Source organism: Mytilus galloprovincialis, chromosome 1, assembly GCF_965363235.1.
Source record: "Mytilus galloprovincialis chromosome 1, xbMytGall1.hap1.1, whole genome shotgun sequence".
Taxonomy (NCBI): domain Eukaryota; kingdom Metazoa; phylum Mollusca; class Bivalvia; order Mytilida; family Mytilidae; genus Mytilus; species Mytilus galloprovincialis.
In genome coordinates this window covers 83,442,484-83,467,105 of record NC_134838.1, presented here as the reverse complement: position 1 = coordinate 83,467,105, position 24,622 = coordinate 83,442,484, and the positions used below count along the sequence as shown (strand labels likewise).

The 24,622-nt window shown below is 32.2% G+C and overlaps 1 protein-coding gene across 2 annotated transcripts; it reads left to right on the top strand.

The window, feature by feature from the left end:
• The first annotated feature begins 20 nt into the window (after positions 1-20).
• LOC143042283 (ubiquinol-cytochrome c reductase complex assembly factor 6-like) lies at positions 21-18,634 on the top strand. Of its 2 annotated transcripts, none has more exons than XM_076214558.1 (4): positions 21-106; positions 4,455-4,647; positions 6,313-6,369; positions 18,405-18,634. In XM_076214558.1, exons 2-4 carry the CDS (start codon positions 4,540-4,542, stop codon positions 18,471-18,473), a joined length of 234 nt encoding a protein of 77 aa, XP_076070673.1. In that variant the 5' UTR covers positions 21-106; positions 4,455-4,539; the 3' UTR covers positions 18,474-18,634. The 2 variants fall into 2 exon arrangements, with proteins under 2 accessions (XP_076070673.1, XP_076070666.1); XM_076214551.1 differs by lacking the exon at positions 21-106 and adding an exon at positions 113-334.
• The last annotated feature ends 5,988 nt before the right edge of the window (positions 18,635-24,622 follow it).

The following is a 24,622-nucleotide window of genomic DNA, read 5'->3' as shown; positions in this document are numbered from 1 at the left end:
AGGGGACAGCCATTGTGCAGCTAAATGTATTGGAATGACGCAATATTTGATTGGACACAATGGAGAAGTTTGACCAACCACCAACCTTTACACAAAATCCGCTGTGGTAAATAATTAAAATGGCTGCGCCCATTGGAGAACAACTTACGAAATATGACATTGATATAAAACTTTTTTAAGATGTTTTTTTTTAGCCGGAAATTAGCCATACTATTGAAAAAATTGCCAGGAAAGAAATTAGGAACTTATCGAGTTATAATACCAGTGGGATTTTGTTTAGGGGCGGCTCTCGAATTTTCTATGATAAATTGGAGGGTGAAAGAAGCAAATTTTTGTAAGATATCTGAGTGAACGTTTTAAAACTTTTAAATAAACCGATAATGAGATAGAAAACTCTATGTTCAACAAGGTCAAGATCTATTTCCTATGGAATTTTCAGTAAATTTTATTTTGGAGAGTTCTTGCCCTTGAAAAGTCAATTTGAGTTTTAGTTTTGTAAGCCATTTGAGTTAACGTTTTAAAACTTTAAAATAAACGGTAATGAAATAGGAAACTCTTTAACATGTTCGGCAAGGTCAATGTCTATATTTTATGGAATTTTCAGTAAATCAGACCATCTTATCATGCTTATTTTGGAGAGTTATTGCCCTTGAAAATTCAATTTAAGTTTAAGTTTTATAAGCTATCTGAGTGATGGTTTTAAACTTTTAAATAAACCTTTGATGAAATAGGAAACTCTTTAACAGGTTTAGCAAGGTCTATAGCCTATGGAATTATCAGCAAATCATACAATCTTATTTTAGAGAGTTATTGCCCTTGAAAAGTCAATTTGAGTTTAAGCAATTTTACAGTTTTTTAAGCTTTCATTTTCAAAAAAGCATGGAAGCCATTTGTTTTTGACTTGACTAAGACTAAAGAGATAATTTTCAGCAGAACTTTGAGACTTAATTTTGGCATCTTCCAAAGCGTCTTAGCCTATCAAGTATTACATAATAAAATGGATAAAAGGAACACATTACAAACAATAAAATGAAAATATCTATTACTGTTTGAAGTTGTCCTTTGTTTTCATAAAGTTTTTTGTATTGAAAGAAAAAATCTTTTGTATTCACCTCACTCATCTGTCTATCATGCTTAAATCAAACTTAATTATCATGATTATAATCTTTAAAGGAAAGTTCTGTGGACACATTTTCTTTACAAATTTTGAGAGACCGTTATTGTACATTTGTAAGTAAGAATAACAGGGAAAACTCAATTGAAGGGGTACCACGATTTCCCAAGAAATACGAGAAAAACGTAATATCCCCAAAACAAACTAATATATCCCGAGAAAAAGATTTTTAATGGTGTTATAGGTGTTATACTGCTTAAATTAGTGTAATAGCATACAATACATGTATTAAGGTTTAAGGCGTTCATAATTAATAAAAATACACACAATCTTCAGAAAATCGATTTTTATGTAAGACAGAACCAAATGAAAAATGCTAATAACTTTTTATACGACCGCAAAATTTGAAAAATTTTTCGTCGTATATTGCTATCACGTTGGCGTCGTCGTCGTCGTCGTCGTCCGAATACTTTTAGTTTTCGCACTCTAACTTTAGTAAAAGTGAATAGAAATCAATGAAATTTTAACACAAGGTTTATGACCACAAAAGGAAGGTTGGGATTGATTTTGGGAGTTTTGGTCCCAACATTTTAGGAATTAGGGGCCAAAAAGGGCCCAAATAAGCATTTTCTTGGTTTTTGCACTATAACTTTAGTTTAAGTGAATAGAAATCTATGAAATTTTGACACAAGGTTTATGACCACAAAAGGAAGGTTGGGATTGATTTTGGGGGTTTTGGTTCCAACAGTTTAGGAATTAAGGGCCAAAAAAGGGCCCAAATAAGCATTATTCTTGGTTTTCGCACAATAACTTTAGTATAAGTAAATAGAAATCAATGAAATTTTAGCACAAGGTTTATGACCACAAAAGGAAGGTTGGGATTGATTTTTGGAGTTGAGGTCACAACAGTTTATGAATTAGGGGCCAAAAAGGGGCCCAAATAAGCATTATTTTTGGTTTTTGCACCATAACTTTAGTATAAGTAAATAGAAATCTATGAAATTTAAACACAAGGTTTATGACCATAAAAGGAAGGTTGGGTTTGATTTTGGGAGTTTTGGTCCTAACAGTTTAGGAATAAGGGGCCCAAAGGGTCCAAAATTGAACTTTGTGTGATTTCATCAAAAATTGAATAATTGGGGTTCTTTGATATGCCGAATCTAACTATGTATGTAGATTCTTAATTTTTGGTCCCGTTTTCAAATTGGTCTACATTAAGGTCCAAAGGGTCCAAAATTAAACTTAGTTTGATTTTAACAAAAATTGAATCCTTGGGGTTCTTTGATATGCTGAATTTAAAAATGTACTTAGATTTTTAATTATTGGCCTAGTTTTCAAGTTGGTCCAAATGGGGGTCCAAAATTAAACTTTGTTTGATTTCATCAAAAATTGAATAAATGGGTTCTTTGATATGCCAAATCTAACTGTGTATGTATATTCTTAATTTTTGGTCCAGTTTTCAAATTGGTTTACATTAAGGTCCAAAGGGTCCAAAATTAAACTAAGTTTGATTTTAACAAAAATTAAATTCTTGGGCTTATTTGATATGCTTTATCTAAATATGTACTTTGATTTTTGATTATGGGCCCAGTTTTCAAGTTGGTCCAAATCAGGATTCCATATCAAGTATTGTGCAATAGCAAGAAATTTTCAATTGCACAGTATTGCACAATAGCAAGAAATATCTAATTGCACAATATTGTGCAATAGCAATTAATTTTCAATTGGAGTTATCTTTCTTTGTATAGAATAGTAGTTGATAATATATGTTGGAAATTTGCCAGACATGACTATGATGTCATTTTCTATTTTTATTTGCCAATAACTTTATGTAAATAACTTCATTGGAAATTTGCCAATATAAAATGTTGCTGATGAAGCTTTTTTTCCTTATCTTATCTAAAATGTTTTTAGATAATGTATGTTGGAAATTTGCCAGACATGACTATGATGTCATTTTCTATTTTTATTTGCCAATAACTTTATGTAAATAACTTCATTGGAAATTTGCCAATATAAAATGTTGCTAATGAAGTTTTTTTTATTGTTTTATACAATAAACAATGTATATTCACTTTTACTACCAACCAATCTTTACCATTCAGTGATAACAAGCACTTTATTTTACATTTTAATATTTTATGATGTATTTAAAAGAGTAGTTATTGTTGCAAACTCCATTAGAAATTTGAATTGATATCAGTTTTGGAAAAAGGGAAACGGGGATGTGAAAAAAAGGGGGGGGGTTTAAATTTTTCTCATTTCAGATTTCATAAATAAAAAGAAAATTTCTTCAAACATTTTTTTGAGAGGATTAATATTCAACAGCATAGTGAATTGCTCAAAGGCAAAAAAAAACTTTTAAGTTCATTAGACCACATTCATTCTGTGTCAGAAACCTATGCTGTGTCAACTATTTAATTTTAGATTTAAATAAGTTTGAAGAAGAAATCTTTAATTGATTTGTAAAATCTTGACATTTGTTTTGTGTAAAAAAACCCATGTAATGTCAAAAATTTGATCACAATCCAAATTCAGAGCTGTATCACGCTTGAATGTTTTGTCCATACTTGCCCCAACTGTTCAGGGTTCGACCTCTGCGGTCGTATAAAGCTGCGCCCTGCGGAGCACCTGGTTCATTTTTAAAAGGATTAATCTCAAATTTGAAACAAAATAAGATTTCATCATTTAATATATCAATTTAAGTAAAAAAAAATTTTTCAAGAAACTTTAGAAACGTGTCAAGACCAACGCGGATAATGACAGGACAACATCTACAATGACAGGACCAACTCCAACTAGGATTTTGCATACAAGAAATACAAATTGATTTGTTTAAATGAAATTACACTTTTATTGAATAAAAACGTGTAATATCTCTAATTAATATTCTTTAATATTGTTAAAAGTAGTATAACACTATAAAAAGTAGCATAACACCATACAAAATCTTTTTCTCGGGATATATCTGTTTGTTTTTGGGATATAATATTTTTTTCGTATTTCTCGGGAAATCGTGGTACAATGTACCGCAATTGAAGGATAGCTTTGGTATTCTTGCCCATAAATTTAGTAAAAAGAAAATTATTTTCAGACATTGCCCAATGTGGTAGTTTCCCAGTCAGTTCATTTAAGTTAAGAAAAATGTCCAAATACTGTATTAAGTATTGAGTTTTTGCTTTTTATTTGTGGAAATATAATAAAGATAAAATTGGAAATTGAATACATGTACAAATTATGTATTATCTATCAATATGATTAAACAAAACACAAAAACCTTGTAAATTGACAAGGCTGTTCATCTTATGAAAATTTTAATCTGCTATTTGTTCTTTTCCAGACACAGTTTTTAAGAAAAATCAAGCACATAAATTAGCACTTGAAGAAGTAGAACTAGACAGAAAATTGGCTGGATTAAAATAAACATGCCAGCTGGAGTTTCATGGAATACCTACCTCAAAGGAGTAGCTGTAATGTTGGTATCAATGGCAGCTGGATCTCAAACTGTTCATTTAATGTATAAGCCATTAGAGGTACAATTAAGTTATATGTACAGTCTAACATACACAAGATTTGTGTCAGTAGTCTATAAAAAAAAAAGAATATGAAAAACCTATGGACCATTATTCAAATGAATTGGATGTAAATGATAATAGACAACCTTACCATATGGCCTTCAACAATGTGAAACTCCATAAGTAGTCTATAAAAAAAAAAGAATATGAAAAACCTATGGACCATTATTCAAATGAATTGGATGTAAATGATAATAGACAACCTTACCATATGGCCTTCAACAATGTGAAACTCCATACCTTATAGTTATCGTTGACTTTAACAGCTCTAAACATGAAAAATGTATATGAAACAATTAAATGTGAAAACTAACAGATCTATTTATAATAAATTATAGTTAAGATTATTAATTTAAAACACATGGTCACCCATTGTATACATGGTACATGTATATTTACTGGGTCAGTTCTACTATGCCAAACTTGTATCTGTGGTAGTAAGACACATCATTTTATATTTACAGTCTCACCATGTCAGACATGTGCTATATTTGTAGTTCAGGTATTTAATGAAAGGTCAAGTTAATTAGTTAAACACACCTATTGTATGTTCAGTCCAGTTTTGCATTATGAAAAAAATAACTCAACTACACAAAAAAACAAAACTTATTAACAGTCCTATTTAGAGCCATGGTTACATGTATTTTAAACTCGGGACGTTTGCGCTTTTTTACCTGTAAAACGATAGGACATTTGCGCTTTAAATTTTGATTCACCTGTATTATATTGACCAGACATTTGCGCTTTTTACCTATAGGTGTCCACCTGTAATTTTAATGAGAAGTAATAGTACGTAGATGAATAACTTAAATTTGTTATTATTAAGACAAATGGGTGCAGAATCCTTCCATGCCCACTTCAATGAACAGTTCTACTCACTCATGCTCATTCTGCTATCTTTTAACAACAGCTGGTGAATTACAATAACATTTGTTATATTGATGAACATGCACCCCAGAATTGAGAAACATGATTATTTATTTGAAATTTAGGCGAAATACCAGTAAGAACAGATAACAAGACCTTTTTTCCAGTACTTGGGCTTCAGATATCAAGCGAAAACAGAATGTTTTTGTTTACTAGTTTTAGCTTTATATAAACTTTTAAACATATACAATGTGCTATGAAATGTGCTATGCAATGATTTTTAAACTTTTAACTCTGCCAGGTCAAACCTGCCAGTTCCAAGCCCAGATAAATTGTATAGTAAAAAACCAAATATTGCAAAAGCGCAAATGTCCAGTTTTTAAAAGCGCAAATGTCCTTTGATTTGAAGTGCAAGTGTCCAAAAATAAAAGCCCAAACGTCCTGCGCTGTTAAACTCTCACTCTGTGACTGTTTATTTTGACACTCAATTGCATAGTAATTTTACATATATATCTCCAGTGACTGCCAAGATAAAAAAATATCACTAATTTGAAGAAAAAACACTGTTTCTTTGACATACAATGACATATATGGTAATATCCATAAAGCTTCCTATATATACTGGAATACCTTTTCCTGCTCATTTAATTAGTATTCTGGAACCAATAATTCTGTTGAGTTTCTTAAATATCCTACCTATTCTTTTAGATTTTAAAAGAAATTTATATACATTTTTTTTTCTATCTAACTTTTCAGGATTTAGATGAATTGGTAAAAAAAGAAAAAGAAAAGATTCTTAGACAACAATCAGGGGTAAGTTGATGACGTTTTAATTTATGTGCACTGCCTTTATGGTTTACATAATTTTACGGTCTATATGTTCATATATTCAGTAACAGTTAAGAATTAAATTTATATGAATAATAGGAGATAATTTGTATGAATAAAAAGATACTTGTGGGTAGGGAATAGGTCAAAATGAAAATTTTTTCACCTACTCTTTTAGAGCAACAAGGCAGATTGGACTAAGCTCCACAAGAATACTGTACATGTATATAAGTTTTATAGACAAATTCCTCTAATTGGAAAATGACGCAGTCATTGTTCCATAACTGCCGACCTGATTTCTCTGCCTACCGCGCTTGGTTTCGTATTTACTAATTTCAATACAAACTGGAGGAATGTGCTTGTGTTATCATTATGCATGAGCATTGTGTAGTAATCAGCCAGGAACCAGTTTACAAACTAACTGGTTTCTGTTTGTATTCCACTACAGTCGAAGAAAGTGTTGTAGTTTGACAGGAACCAGTCCAGAATTTTGTTAACTACAAAACGTAATCGGTTATTATCATTCCGTTTTGGTGTTTCATACCGACTTATATGGTTTGAATAAGCTTAAGACCCTTCAAACATTAATGTGATAGGTATATTAAAGACTGTTTTACAAAAGGATGAAACTGTTTTGCTTTAAAAGTCGTACTATAGTGATATATGTTATGTACGGATTTCCACTCTCACCGGTTAATTTCTTCTTTTACACGTGCTTTTGAAACTTCCTGTTTAAACATCGCAAGTTTAAAATACACCTTATCGCTATTTGTCCGCCATTACTGGATATCACACAGGTTCCCGTAAAATTATGACGTCATAATACAAAATAGCTGACGCCACAATGAAAAAGTGATTGTTGTATGCGTCAAAAGTTCAAGCGGCAGGGTCAGCCGGGAATAGCGATAAGGTGTATTGTTTTTTGAGTGAATTAAACTTATTTTAACAATCACGAAGCGTTCGGGAATCATTTCAAGCAGTTTCTTCTTCTCTTTGATGATGGAAAATAGGTTTTCTCAAGAAAATACCGCAAACGATCGCAGAGGAATTGAAACGTACAAGTCAAGTCGGCACCTGGTTAAATTGGCATCTAGTCAAATCGGCACCTATTTGACGTCAATTCGGCTTCCAATAATATTTATTATAATATTTTCTATTCAATTAATTAATAACTGTTACCAAGTACATAGTGAATATTAGGTAAACAACGAGACCAAAGTGAATATGTTGTTGTGTATAAAAGTAAACAACGAAGCTATTGTTTTAACCATTAGACAATTATTAAAATTAAATGGAAAACTATGAGTCCCTTTCAATAAATCAAACTTTCATGCCAAATAATTAGCAAATTTAAGGTGTTTTTTTTTCCAGTAATGTTTAAACAGCATTAAACAAACAATCCTGTAAAAGACTCAACTGGTTAAATAATGCATAAAAATATCCAATAAGGCTATTTTATTTTTTTCTGGGACGCCTTCCTAAGACGTTCGTAGGAAGGCTTCCTAAGAAGGCGTCCCAGAAAAAAATTAACATAGCCTTGTGGTCATAGGAAGGTGTCCCAGAATAAAATTTAAAAAGCCTTGCCAGACTTAATAATTATTTGGACTACTCATATATATCATTAAAAATACACCAAAAAATTCATGTAGTTGAGAAAAATAAATACATTCAAAATGTACATGAACATCCAAAAAAGTGAAAGTTAGTATTAACTCTTTTTGCTTTAAAAATTTACAACTGCATATAAGTATTGAATGCTTTTTTTTGTAAATTCATTGAGGTGTAAAAGCGTTGACCGAAGTACTTTTTGTATGAAGGGCATAAGCGCTTCATTCTGAAAATGTGCACACAGTCAACGCTTTTGCAACCCTATGAGGTTACAAAAAGAAACATTCAATACTTATAATTACTTTTTTTAGCTAGGATCATGAAAACACGAATTTTATAACTTTTTTATTCAATTCATCTGTGCACTTTATTGTGGGACCACGTGTTATCATGAATGAAAAGTTTTATTGAGTGATGCAATTGCTTGAGGAATAACATGTGATGTGCAGTTAGCCAATCAGAATAAAGTATTATAATGAAACATATATCAAATGTAATTATAACAAAATACATTACGTTGTAAGAGTTATCTCCCCAAACACTGTTTTTCTTGTGGCCACCTCTCCTTCGTAACCGTAAAAGATTTTATTTTACCAAATTGCTCGTTACATATTTAGGATAAGAATATTCGTTTGAACCATAGCTCTATGGGGACTCCATATGAGAGTTATTCCCCCTTTTTCATTCGATTCAAGCGATATGCATTTTCAACTGGTAAACCATAACTGATAGAGACCTAGGGTCTTCATGAGGTCATTGGTACTAAAAATGAAAATGAGGTCAATGTCAAAGGTCAAGGTCATATTATAAATTTTGATTTTGGCTTATTTTCACTTCTTTTCAAATACTGTATGACATTTTGACAAATAATTTTTCATAAATTATTAGTTGCGACATGTCCTTACTTGTATATTTTGGTTGAAAGGCTGCGCATACAATAAAAGGGAGTTTTTGTCCATCTTACATTTAAAATTACGCGTCAAGTGGTAGTTCTCATTAACCAAACATATTAAAGACCTAGGATATTTTGATTCAAGGTCCATGGTTTGTGACCTTGAAATTGAGGTCAAGGTCATAGGTTAATAGGACGTCATAAAGCCATAGGAACTAACATTTTAAACTGATTTTTCATATTTCAATATAAAAATAGATCTTTTCTAGTGGAAAGACTTCAATTATTCTCTGAACAATTTGTTTTTAATTTACATCATATTTTGTGGGAGAAGGGGGTTCAGACTATGTGGTATCAGGTCTGTTTGCGCCCAATACACTTTCGCACCTCGCACGTTCACACCCAAGGTCCATTCGCACTCTACTCATTCGCGCCCAATTTTAATTCAAATTCAAGTTGAATAATTGGAAAATCATGATTGTTGTTTTAAATTGCTTTGGTGTAAATACTGAATGTATTTTTAGCTTGGTATGAGTAAAACATTGAAGATTTTAAAGGAAAAACACAAAAGATAATTGTTTTTAAGCCCTTTGATCTGAAACAACGAAACAATAAAATATACATGTAGGAACCAACATATAGCAATCCACTATTATAACCAAAACATGATAAAATTTATTCAACACACAGAAAAAAAATAGTCAGAATCTCACTTCATTATGAAAGAGGTCAATGAAACAAAGTATAGCAATACACTAACCAAAACATGATTAAGAGTTATTCAACGCTAAATAAAACGTTGACAAAATACCACTTTATTTAGAAAGGATTATTATTATCTTTAACAATACGCTATCCAAAACATGATTAAGATTTATTCAACACAAAAAAAAAATGCTGTCTCACTTTATTTTGAGACAATGACAACATTTATACTTATAAGAAAACACTTGCTTACAGAGTTATTAAACACAAAACCAATTAAGATTAGTTGCGAACATGTAGGGTGTGAAAGTGAAAGGGGGCGAACATGAGTTGGTGCAAACGTGAATGGGCGCGAACGGACCCGGATTCAGCCTATGTACCAGTGAGAAATATAGAAGCCTTTCTACGGTATTTATTTGTACAATTCAGGTAGTCTTGACCTATTCATTTGTCTTAAAAAAAAACCCAGCCAGTTGGCACCTTCACTTCACACACACACATATACGAATATCAATTATATGCTTACGAGACATGTTGCATTGTTAAACTAATTACGGTATGTGAAAATCAAGACTTGCATAAAAACTATCCCAATATTAGAGACAGTGGCGTCATTTTTCTTCAGAGCTTTCAGCTCTTTGATTTATTCTTAAGCATTTAATTCTATAATATTAAACATGTTAAAACATGGATGCCATGGAAATTCTGATTTGTAAGATTTCAAATTTTTCTTCTCTATGTAACTTCTAAGGAATGGTGATGGTTAGACCTTTTATGAAAATTCTTTTTTATTAGGTCTTGATTACATTATATATTGAAAAGAAGATGTGGTATGATTGCACAAGAGACCAAAATAACACAGAAATTAACAACTCTAGGTCACTGTATGACCTTCAACAATGAGCAAAGCCCATACCGCATAATCAGCTATAAAAGGCCCTGAAATGACAATGTAAAACAATTCAAACAACAAAATTAACGGCCTTATTTATATAAAAAAATGAACGAAAAACAAATATGTAACACATAAACAAACAACAACCACTGAATTACAGGCTCCTGATTTAAGACTGCATGGCTATTCTGAAGTTCTGAACCAAATACTGATTGCTAATTATATATATATAAGTTCTCAAATTCTTGTTCCCATTGAACCATAATGGAATTTTTTTTTCTCTGGAACTACATGCATAAGATGGATCAATTTTAATTCTGCAATAATGCCCATCCTTGATTCTGATAACTTTTCAAACTTCTTAATCACCAAAACTTCTAAAATAAAATATGAACAATTATTATTAAAGGAAACACCCTTTACAGAGAATTTTGATTGCATACTGATTAGGGGGCAATTTGATACTATGCAGTGTTTTTCTCATTAGTAAAACATATTAAAACCAGGTGCTCCGCAGGGTGCAGCTTTATACGACCGCAGAGGTCGAACCCTGAACAGTTGGGGCAAGTATGGACAAAACATTCAAGCGTGATACAGCTCTGAATTTGGATTGTGATCAAATTTTTGACATTACATGGTTTTTTTTTACACAAAACAAATGTCAAGATTTTACAATTCAGTTAAAGATTTCTTCTTCAAACTTATTTAAATCTAAAATTAAATAGTTGACACAGCATAGGTTTCTGACACAGAATGAATGTGGTCTAATGAACTTAAAAAAAAAATTTTTTTTTTGCCTTTGAGCAATTCACTATGCTGTTGAATATTTATCCTCTCAAAAAAATGTTTGAAGAAATTTTCTGTTTATTTATGAAATCTGAAATGAGAAAAATTTAACCCCCCCCCCATTTTTTTTTTCACATCCCGTTTCCCTTTTTCCAAAACTGATATCAATTCAAATTTCTAATGGAGTTTGCAACAATAACTACTCTTTTAAATACATCATAAAATATTAAAATGTAAAATAAAGTGCTTGTTATCACTGAATGGTAAAGATTGGTTGGTAGTAAAAGAGAATATACATTGTTTATTGTATAAAACAATAAAAAAAACTTCATCAGCAACATTTTATATTGGCAAATTTCCAATGAAGTTATTTACATAAAGTTATTGGCAAATAAAAATAGAAAATGACATCATAGTCATGTCTGGCAAATGTCCAACATATATTATCAACTACTATTCTATACAAAGAAAGATAACTCCAATTGAAAATTAATTGCTATTGCACAATATTGTGCAATTAGATATTTCTTGCTATTGTGCAATACTGTGCAATTGAAAATTTCTTGCTATTGCACAATACTTGATATGGAATCCTGATTTGGACCAACTTGAAAACTGGGCCCATAATCAAAAATCAAAGTACATGTTTAGATAAAGCATATCAAATAAGCCCAAGAATTTAATTTTTGTTAAAATCAAACTTAGTTTAATTTTGGACCCTTTGGACCTTAATGTAGACCAATTTGAAAACTGGACCAAAAATTAAGAATCTACATACACAGTTAGATTTTGCATATCAAAGAACCCATTTATTCAATTTTTGATGAAATCAAACAAAGTTTAATTTTGGACCCCCATTTGGACCAACTTGAAAACTAGGCCAATAATTAAAAATCTAAGTACATTTTTAAATTCAGCATATCAAAGAACCCCAAGGATTCAATTTTTGTTAAAATCAAACTAAGTTTAATTTTGGACCCTTTGGACCTTAATGTAGACCAATTTTAAAACGGGACCAAAAATAAAGAATCTACATACATAGTTAGATTCGGCATATCAAAGAACCCCAATTATTCAATTTTGGATGAAATCACACAAAGTTCAATTTTGGACCCTTTGGGCCCCTTATTCCTAAACTGTTGGGACCAAAACTCCCAAAATCAAACCCAACCTTCCTTTTATGGTCATAAACCTTGTGTTTAAATTTCATAGATTTCTATTTACTTATACTAAAGTTATGGTGCGAAAACCAAGAATAATGCTTATTTGGGCCCTTTTTTGGCCCTTAATTCCTAAACTGTTGGAACCAAAACTCCCAAAATCAATCCCAACCGTCCTTTTGTGGTCATAAACCTTGTGTCAAAATTTCATAGATTTCTATTCACTTAAACTAAAGTTATAGTGGGAAAACCAAGAAAATGCTTATTTGGGCCCCTTTTTGGCCCCTAATTCATAAACTGTTGTGACCTCAACTCCAAAAATCAATCCCAACCTTCCTTTTGTGGTCATAAACCTTGTGTTTAAATTTCATTGATTTCTATTTACTTATACTAAAGTTATTGTGCGAAAACCAAGAATAATGCTTATTTGGGCCCTTTTTTGGCCCTTAATTCCTAAACTGTTGGAACCAAAACTCCCAAAATCAATCCCAACCGTCCTTTTGTGGTCATAAACCTTGTGTCAAAATTTCATAGATTTCTATTCCCTTAAACTAAAGTTATAGTGGGAAAACCAAGAAAATGCTTATTTGGGCCCTTTTTGGCCCCTAATTCCTTAAATGTTGGGACCAAAACTCCCAAAATCAATCCCAACCTTCCTTTTGTGGTCATAAACCTTGTGTTAAAATTTCATTGATTTCTATTCACTTTTACTAAAGTTAGAGTGCGAAAACTAAAAGTATTCGGACGACGACGACGCAGGACGACAATGCCAACGTGATAGCAATATACAACCAAAAAATTAAAATTTTTGCGGTCGTATACAAATCTAAATTTACACTACTGGCAGTTAAGTTTTGAAATTTGTATCACATATTTGGAAAGCATTAGTTATCAATGAGTTTTTAAACGACCGCAAAAATTTTAATTTTTTGGTCGTATATTGCTATCACGTTGGCGTCGTTGTCCTGCATCGTCTTGCGTCTTGCGTCGTCGTCGTCATCCGAATACTTTTAGTTTTCGCACTCTAACTTTAGTAAAATTTTAACACAAGGTTTATGACCACAAAAGGAAGGTTGGGATTGATTTTGGGAGTTTTGGTCCCAACGTTTAAGGAATTAGGGGCCAAAAAGGGCCCAAATAAGCATTTTCTTGGTTTTCGCACAATAACTTTAGTTTAAGTGAATAGAAATCTATGAAATTTTGACACAAGGTTTATGACCACAAAAGGACGGTTGGGATTGATTTTGGGAGTTTTGGTTCCAACAGTTTAGGAATTAAGGGCCAAAAAAGGGCCCAAATAAGCATTATTCTTGGTTTTCGCACAATAACTTTAGTATAAGTAAATAGAAATCAATGAAATTTAAACACAAGGTTTATGACCATAAAAGGAAGGTTGGGTTTGATTTTGGGAGTTTTGGTCCTAACAGTTTAGGAATAAGGGGCCCAAAGGGTCCAAAATTGAACTTTGTGTGATTTCATCAAAAATTGAATAATTGGGGTTCTTTGATATGCCGAATCTAACTATGTATGTAGATTCTTAATTTTTGGTCCCGTTTTCAAATTGGTCTACATTAAGGTCCAAAGGGTCCAAAATTAAACTTAGTTTGATTTTAACAAAAATTGAATCCTTGGGGTTCTTTGATATGCTGAATTTAAAAATGTACTTAGATTTTTAATTATTGGCCTAGTTTTCAAGTTGGTCCAAATGGGGGTCCAAAATTAAACTTTGTTTGATTTCATCAAAAATTGAATAAATGGGTTCTTTGATATGCCAAATCTAACTGTGTATGTAGATTCTTAATTTTTGGTCCAGTTTTCAAATTGGTCTACATTAAGGTCCAAAGGGTCCAAAATTAAACTAAGTTTGATTTTAACAAAAATTAAATTCTTGGGCTTATTTGATATGCTTAATCTAAATATGTACTTTGATTTTTGGAAAATGACGCAGTCATTGTTCCATTACTGGCGACCTGAACTTCGTTACATTTCTCTGCCTACCGCGCTTGGTTTCGTATTTACTATTTTCTATACAAACTGGAATATGCTTGTGTTATCATCATTATGCATGAGAGGTCATTGTGTAGTAATCAGCCAGGAACCAGTTTACAAACTAACTGGTTTCTGCTTGTATTCCACTACACTCGAACAAGTGTTGTAGTTTGACGGGAACCAGTTTAGAATTTGTAAACTACAAAACGTAATCGGTTATTGTTCATTCCGTTTTGGTGTTTCATACCGACTTTTATGGTTTGAATAAGCTTAAGACCCTTCAAACATTAATGTGATAGGTATATTAAAGACTGTTTTACAAAAGGATGAAACTGTTTTGCTTTCAAAGTCGTACTATAGTGATATCTGTTATGTACGGATTTCCACTCTCACCGGTTAATTTCTTCTTTTACACGTGCTTTTGAAACTTCCAGTTTAAACATCGCAAGTTTTAAAATTGTTTTTTGAGTGAATTTCACTTATTTTAACAATCATGAAGCGTTCCAGAGTCATTTTCAAGCAGTTTCTTCTTCTCTTTGATGATGGAAAATAGTTTTTTCTCAAGAAAATACCGCAAACGATCGCAGAGGAATTGAAACGTACAAGTCAAGTCGGCACCTGGTTAAATTGGCATCTAGTCAAATCGGCACCTATTTGACGTCAATTCGGCATCCAATAATATTTGTTATAATATTTTCTATTCAATTAATTAATAACTGTTACCAAGTACATAGTGAATATGTTGTTGTGTATTTAGGTAAACAACGAAACCAAAGTGAAATTATGTCGTTGTGTATAAAGGTAAACAACGAAGCCCTTACCCAAGCTGTTGTTTTAACAATTAGACAATTATTAAAATAAAATGGAAAACTATGAGTCCCTTTCAATAAATCAAACTTTCATGCCAAATAATAAGCAAATTTAAGGTGGTTTTTTATCAGTAAAGTTTAAAAAGCATTAAACAAACAATCCTGTAAAATGCTCAACTGGTTTAAATAATGCATAAAAATATCCAATATCTCATGTATTAGTCCAAATAATTATGACGTCTGGCAAGGCTATTTTATTTTTTTTCTGTGATGTCTTCCTACGAAGTTCGTAGGAAGGCTTCGTAGGAAGGCGTCCCAGAAAAAAATAAACATAGCCTTGCGGTCATAGAAAGGTGTCCCAGAATAAAATTAAAAAAGCCTTGCCAGACGTAATAATTATTTTGACTACTCATATATATGTATATATATCATTAAAAATACACCAAAAAAGTCATTAAGTTGAGAAAAATAAATATATACAAAATGTACATGAACACCCAAAAATGTGAAAGTTAGTATTTAACTCTTTTTGCTTAAATACTGAAAAAAATTCTGGCAACCCCTTACTTATTTTTACTCTTTTTGCTTAAAATACTGTTAAAATTTATATTTAACAAGGGTGACGAATTGACTATATCAGGTGTCGATTTAACCAGGTGCTGATTTGTCCAGGTGCCAATTTAACCAGGTGCCGGTTTGACTAGAATTCTTTGACAAATGTTTGAAATTACCTGAGTTTCATTAGACCTTTGATAACAGTAACAAAAAGATTATTTACTTAATATTTTGTGGGAGAAGGGGGTTCAGACTATGTGGTATCAGGTCTGTTCGCGCCCAATACACTTTCGCACCCTACACGTTCGCACCTCGCACGTTCGCACCCAAGGTCCGTTCCGTTTGCACTCTACTCATTCGCGCCCAATTTTAATTCAAATTCAAGTTGAATAATTGGAAAATCATGATTGTTGTTTTAAATTGCTTTGGTGTAAATACTGAATGTATTTATAGCTTGGTATGAGTAAAACATTGAAGATTTTAAAGGAAAAACACAAAAGATAATTGTTTTTAACAGCTTGGTCCCTTTGATCTGAAACAACGAAACAATAAAATATAGGAACCAAAATATAGCAATCCACTATTATAACCAAAACATGATAATAGTTATCAAAGGTACCAGGATTATAATTATATACGCCAGACGCGCGTTTCGTCTACACAAGACTCATCAGTGACGCTCAGATCAAAATAGTTAAAAAGCCAAATAAATACAAAGTTGAAGAGCATTGAGGATCCAAAATTCCAAAAAGTTGTGCCAAATACGGCTAAGGTAATCTACTCCTGGGGTAAGAAAATCCTTAGTATTTCGAAAAATTCAAAGTTTTGTAAACAGAAAATTTATAAAAATGACCAAATAACTGATATTCATGTCAATCTATTCAACACACAGAAAAAAACATAGTCAGAATCTCACTTCATTTTGAAAGAAGTCAATGAAACAAAGTTATAGCAATACACTAACCAAAACATGATTAAGAGTTATTCAACACAAAATAAAACGTTGACAAAATACCACTTTATTTAGAAAGGATTATTATAATTTTTAACAATACGCTATCTAAAACATGATTTATTCAACACAAAAAAAAATGCTGTCTCACTTTATTTTGAGACAATGACAACAATTATACTTATAAGAAAACACTTGCTTACAGAGTTATTAAACACAAAACCAATTAAGATTGGGTGCGAACATGTAGGGTGTGAAAGTGAAAGGGGCGAACATGAGTGGGCGCGAACGGACCCGGATTCAGACTATGTACCAGTGAGAAATATACAAGCCTTTCTACGGTATATATTTGTACAATTCAGGTAGTCTTGACCTATTCATTTGTCTTAAAAAACAGCCAGTTGTCACCTTCACTTCACACACACACACACATATACGAATATCAATTATATGCTTACGAGACATGTTGCATTGTTAAACTAATTACGGTATGTGAAAATCAAGACTTGCATAAAAACTATCCCAATATTAGAGACAGTGGCGTCATTTTTCTTCAGAGCTTTCAGCTCTTTGATTGATTATGGGCCCAGTTTTCAAGTTGGTCCAAATCAGGATTCCATATCAAGTATTGTGCAATAGCAAGAAATTTTCAATTGCACAGTATTGCACAATAGCAAGAAATATCTAATTGCACAATATTGTGCAATAGCAATAAATTTTCAATTGGAGTTATCTTTCTTTGTATAGAATAGTAGTTGATAATATATGTTGGAAATTTGCCAGACATGACTATGATGTCATTTTCTATTTTTATTTGCCAATAACTTTATGTAAATAACTTCATTGGAAATTTGCCAATATAAAATGTTGCTGCTGAAGCTTTTTTCCTTATCTTATCTAAAATGTTTTTAGATAATGTATGTTGGACATTTGCCAGACATGACTATGATGTAATTTTCTATTTTTATTTGCCAATAACTTTATGTAAATAACTTCATTGGAAATTTGCCAATATAAAATGTTGCTGATGAAGTTTTTTTTATTGTTTTATACAATAAACAATGTATATTCTCTTTTACTACCAACCAATCTTTACCATTCAGTGATAACAAGCACTTTATTTTACATTTTAATAATTTATGATGTATTTAAAAGAGTAGTTATTGTTGCAAACTCCATTAGAAATTTGAATTGATATCAGTTTTGGAAAAAGGGAAACGGGGATGTGAAAAAAAGGGGGGGGGGGTTTAAATTTTTCTCATTTCAGATTTCATAAATAAAAAGAAAATTTCTTCAAACATTTTTTTGAGAGGATTAATATTCAACAGCATAGTGAATTGCTCAAAGGCAAAAAAAACCTTTTAAGTTCATTAGACCACATTCATTCTGTGTCAGAAACCTATGCTGTGTCAACTATTTAATTTTAGATTTAAAAAGTTTGAAGAAGAAATCTTTAATTGATTTGTAAAATCTTGACATTTGTTTTGTGTAAAAAAAACCCATGTAATGTCAAAAATTTGATCACAATCCAAATTCAGAGCTGTATCACGCTTGAATGTTTTGTCCATACTTGCCCCAACTGTTCAGGGTTCGACCTCTGCGGTCGTATAAAGCTGCGCCCTGCGGAGCACCTGGTTGTTGTTGTACATGTATCTCTTTTTTCTTTCAGGATATGAATTATGTTAGGCAAACAGAAAAGTCTGAATTTATAAAAGGAGCACATGAAGGCAAAAGATAATGAAGTTTTAAATGTTCTGTACTTACCAGTTTTATAATAGATACAATTTGTAAAAATGTGATAAATGTAACATGTTGCAGTATTTTTTTTCTTGTGTTATAGATGTTCTTGAATATGAATCATTAATGAGTTGGAGAAGATTAAATAAATATGAATAATAATATGTGTGTGTGTGTATAAAAAAGAAGATGTGGTATGATTGCCAATGAGACAACTCTCCACAAGAGACCAAAATGACACAGAAATTAACAACTATAGGTCACCGTACCGCCTTCAACTATGAGCAAAGCCCATACCGCATAGTCAGCTATGAAAGGCCCCAAAATGACAATGTAAAACAATTCAAACGAGAAAACTAACGGCCTTATTTGTATAAAAAAAAATGAACGAAAACAAATATATGTAACACTTGAAAAAACGACAACCACTGAATTACAGGCTCCTGAGTATGTTTGGTTTTCTTGAAGGATTGTGGCTTTTTGTTCGACTCACCTCACCTTTTATAAACCTTTTCAACTTTTTTTGAAGCATGCAATAAATAGTAATGGGGGTTTCAGTTCTTAAGTCCCTCCTTTTATTTTGACATTTAGTATCACTTTTGTATCTTCTTGAGCACATTAAGCAAAATGATTTGGCATGACACTGACTTTGTCATATCTTCACACTATAGTAGGAAATATGTGTCCTCTTTTAAACCTCAACTGAATTTAATGAACCTTTCTCAGAATCATCATTAAAAAGCTCTTGTATTGCTCCTGTATGTCTTTTTAGTCCTCTACCAATGAAGTCTTAGGGCACTTTAGGGTTTGCACTCCATCTGTCTGTCTGTCTGTCCATGCCTCATATCAGTTTTCCACATTTTTTTCTTCATGTTTGACGCTGTTGTTTTGGTATATAGTTTTATCATGACAAGTTACAGATTAAATTTTAATTTTGTTCCAGTCTGATGATTTCTTCCAGATAAATGGTCCTTGAACTTAGAAAAGTTCATATGGCTTGAAGATATTGATTTTATAATTGTTTGATAGTTTTATCATAGCAAGTTACAGATTAAGTTTGTTGTACATGTCTAATAAATCTCTGCAGAGTTATGGTCCTTGGACTTGAAAATCCACTCAAATAAAAAGTTTTCCATTGTCCACACTTTTTTCATCATGCTTGAACATATTGACTCAATGAATTGATGTTTGTTATAAAGTTTACACAATTTAAGTTATAGATTAGATTAGAATTTGTTCCTGTACAATGCATTTGAATATGTAGGGGACTTTGTTTTTAATACCCTCAGAATACTGGTTTTAGGTGAATGATTTTTTGGGGTTTCCCTTAAGTAATGAAAAAGACATAAAATAACAAAACTCTACACAGGGCTCTATTGTTCATCTTGTCGTTAAATAAACGAGTGATTAAAGACTATGCAACAACAAAAAAACACAAACTCAGATGCACTAAAAGGGAAACAATTCTTACTGAATTTGTGGCATTTGCAGTTTTGATTAAGCTAGTAGTATTCTGTGATATGAAGCTGTTCATAAATGTCACAATAGGGGGAAAAGGCACAGGAGTGTGCTAGTTAATAGTGCAGAATCTATCATACAGATATTCTTTAAAGAACATCCAAATCATGATGATGTCTTTCAAACTTTAAGAGGATGATGTTTTCCATTTCTATACGACCACAAAAAATATTGGTGTTCATATGTTGGTAGCACGTCGTCGTCTGAAGACACTTACATGTGTAGTTTGCGGATTAAGTGAATGGATCTCTATGAAATTTAAACACCAGGTTTGAAACCACAAAAGGAAGGTTGGGATTAATTTTGGGGGTTATGGTTCCAACAGTTAAGGAACAAGGGGTCAAAAATACTCAAAATAAGTATTTTTCTAGTTTCCAGACAATAATTTGTGTGTAAGGGTATGAATCTTTCTGAAATTGTACCACAAGGTTCCATTCCAAAACTAGAGGCCCTAAGGAACCTGTGTCACACACCTGTATTTACTGATGCTTTGGAAATCATGTAAAATAAGGTTAAAATCATAATTTATAGTATAAGATATCATTAGATACTATAATAATATCTAAGATAATAGCAAAAAACTGCCAAATTTCCATAAAATTACTAACTCAGGGGCAGCAACCCAACAACAGGCTGTCGGATTTGTATGAAAATTTCAGGGCAGATATATCAAAATCTGCTGAACATTTTTGCCACCAGTCAGATTTGCTCTAAATGCTTCAGTTTCAGAGATATAAACCCCAAACTGCATTTTACCCTATGTACTATTTTTAGCAATGTCAGGGCCGTAACTAGCCCCTTTTAATACTGAGGCAAAATATATGCGCCGAGCGTAGCGAGGCGAAAAAATTTTGGCGAGGGGTCTGGGTTAATAACGCAAAATCGTGCATTCTGAGAGTTTCCCGGACTCTTTCTTACATAGAAACGCAAATTATTTTAGCTATTTTTTCGACAATATTCTGGTCTCAAAGCAAAAACATAGATTCATTGTTATTTAAGACTTTAAAGTTTTAGGGAAATTCAAAACATTAAAAGACCGATATGTAGGATAAATCAAAAATCGTAATTCTCATAATCATTAATACCGGATCTGTCTGTTCTTGTCTTGTATTGTGCTGATTTGAGACTTATTTTATGACTAGATTTAAATATAGTGACAGTCATTAGTGCAGTAATATACGTTAAATACTAGTATTGCTCAAGTCGACACTAGGAACCATATTGACCTTGTTTTACGGTATTTATGGTTCTTTCATTATTGAAGAACCTCCAGCAACTATCAAGATGAAGAACAGGAATAAAAACTTTGACCATTGATCATTTGTATTTTTTTCTATACATTGAAATTGTGTGCGATTAGCTTCCGTGTACGTGTACTTCATATTCCTTTATTTTCTGTTCAAGGGTCTGAACACGACTTAATGCAAACGTAAAAGGTCATCTGGCAATACATTGATGTTTTTTTCAACAAATGATTTGATACCGGGAAATTGGTGGTCTTACTTTAATTTAAACCATGTCAGCTATCTAGTTTTATCCACAGGCGCTTGGGTATATGATAGTTTTTTTTTTGTTTTTTTTTGTTGTTGTTGTTGATGATTACGATAATTATTCAATTTTCTATATTTATAATACATATCTATCACTTCTGTGCATATCTCACCTTCAGAAAATACATAATTTTGCAATCCATACTAAGAAAAATTGGGTATGATTTTATATACAAGAAAGGCAGTTTCGTATTCTTTGATATCAACTTCAATTCTCCATGCAGAAACGACCACTTTTTTCTGGGTCCAGTAGCATCGTATATTCTTAAACTATTTCTCGCATAATGCCTGGACATCGGCGGACGTGCAGCATTACACAGTGTGACACGTTTACAAATGAAAATCAACACTCAGACTAGTCACTTAGTAGGACAATAAATGAACAAAAGACAAACCCGGCACACAGAAGTACAAACAATAGACCATCAACTCTGAAAACCAAAAGTAAAATAGAAACATGGATTACGAAAAATATGCAGGGGCGATATCAGAGAGTGAAGAGAACTTGCTTCTTGCAAGACACTTTCAGTGAAAACAATTTGATATGAAGACAATCATATGAAGACAATCTTGTTTTATTTTATTTTTTTTTTTTGAAATTTAAAACGAGGCATTTGCCTCATTTGCCTCAATGTAGTTACGGCCCTGAATGTCTGCCATCTTGGTTTGCGGGCAGGGTCATCAGACACATTTTTAAAACTACATACCTAACGATGATTGTGGACAAGTTTGGTTACATTTTTTCTTAGTAGTTTCAGCGGAGAAGATTTTTGTAAAAGATTATAAAAGTTTAAGAAAAATTGGTAAAATTGACTATAAAGGGCAATAACTCCTGAAGGGGACAACTGACCATTTTGGTCATTTGACTTATTTGTAGATCTTACTTTGCTGAACATTATTGCTGTTTACAGTTTATCTCTATCTATAATAATATTTAAGATAATATAACCAAAAACGGCAAAATTTCCTTACAATTACCAATAAAGGGGTAGCAACCTAACAACGGGTTGTTCGATTCATCTGAAAATTTCAGGGCATATAGATCTTGACTTGATAAACAATTTTAACCATGTCAGATTTGCTCGAAATGCTTTAATTTCAGAGTTATAAGCCAAAATCTATTTTTTACCCCTATGTTCTATTTTTAGCCATGGTGGCCATCTTGGTTGGTTGGCCAGGTCATTTTTTTTAACTAGATACCCCAATGATGATTGTGGCTAAGTTAGGTTTAATTTGGCCCACTAGTTTCAGAGGAGAAGATTATTGTAAAAGTCAACAACGACAGACGACGCTGACAGTGGACGCAAAGTGATGTTCGGGCCAGGTGAGCTAAAAAGAAAGGTTGGGATAGATTTTGAGGGTTATGGCCCAAACTGTTTAGGAATTAGGAACCAAAAACAATACTTTTCTAATACTTTGTATAAATTGGTTATTTCTTGACCAATTTCAATGGGGTTTTATTCTTGAATTCTTGGGGTTCTTAAATATGCTGAATCTAACCATGTATTTAGTTCTTGGAATTTGGCCCCAATTTTATATTTTAAATTGATCCACATGAGATCCAAAGGGTCCAAAACTAAACTGCATGTGTTTGTTTTCCTCAAAAATTGAATTATTGAGGTTCTTTGATATGCCAAATCTAACCGTGTATTTAGATTTTTAATTTTGGATCCTGTTTTCACATTGGTCTACGTTTAGGTCCAAAATAAACTTAGTTTGATTAAAAAACTAGAAGCTCTAAAGAGCCTGTGTCGCTCACCTTGGTCTATGTGCATATTAAACAAATGATACACAGATGGATTCATGATAAAATTGTGTTTTGGTGATGGTGATGTGTTTGTAGATCTTACTTTATTGAACATTCTTGCTGCTTACAATGATCCTTGGCCTTGATGAACTTGGCCCAGTAGTTATAGTGGAAAATATTTTGTAAACATTTATGAAAATTGTTAAAAGTTGACTATAAAAGGCAATCACTCCTTAAGGGGTCAATCGACCATTTTGGTCATGTTGACTTATTTTTAGGTCTTACTTTGCTGTACACAGCTTATCTCTATCTATAATAATATTGAAGATAATAATCAACAGCTGCAAAATTTTCTTCAAATTACTAATTCAGGGGCAGCAACCAGTTGTGCAATTCATCTGAAAATTTCAGGGCAGATAGATCTTGACCTGATGAACAATTCTAATGCAACAACGTTTGTAACGTTCATTTTGATTGGATAACGTCACTTTCTTACATGGCATCAATTGACAATTGATGCTATAGGACGTACGCACAAGCGCAGACGGCATATGGCAGATTTTAAATACATGTTTTAACATTGTTTTCTGTCAGTTTCATTAGAATGGAGATAACTATATTGTATTTTAAGCTCCGACGGCATCAATTTGGGATTTGATGGTCGCAAATACCCATTTACTGTCTCCATTAAAGCGTCACCAGTAAACTTAATTTGCGACCATCAAATCCCCAATTGATGCCGTCGGAGCTTAAAATACAATACAGTTATCTCCTAATTTTACCCTGTGTCAGATTTGCTCTTTATGGTTTGGTTTCAGAGATATAAGACAAAATCTACATTTTACCCCTAGCCATGGTGGCCATCTTGGTTGGTTGGCCGAATCACCGGACACATTTTTTAACTAAATACCCCAATGATGATTATGGACAAGTTTGGTTAAATTTGGCCCAGCAGTTTCAGAGGAGAAGATTTTTGTAAAAGTTAACAATGACGTCCTAAGGGTTCAACCTCTACGATCATATAAAGCTGCGCCCTGCAGAGCACCTGATTAACCCTTTTTGCAATAGATCCGTAGTAACTCATTGTTTAGACATAGAAAAACTGACCTAATTTCAAGGACTTTGTAAGATTGATCAATTAATCATTAAATTTAGAGTCAGGTAGATAGTATAAATTTATTTTTCTATCCAAGAACTGACCTTTACATTATAAACTCAGAATGATGATCAACAAACCATTAGGTCAGGTGCACTCTATCTAATGGACATGTAAACCTTTTATGATTTATTACACTACTGATAATACAAATAAGTGAGAAAAAAAATCATGTGATA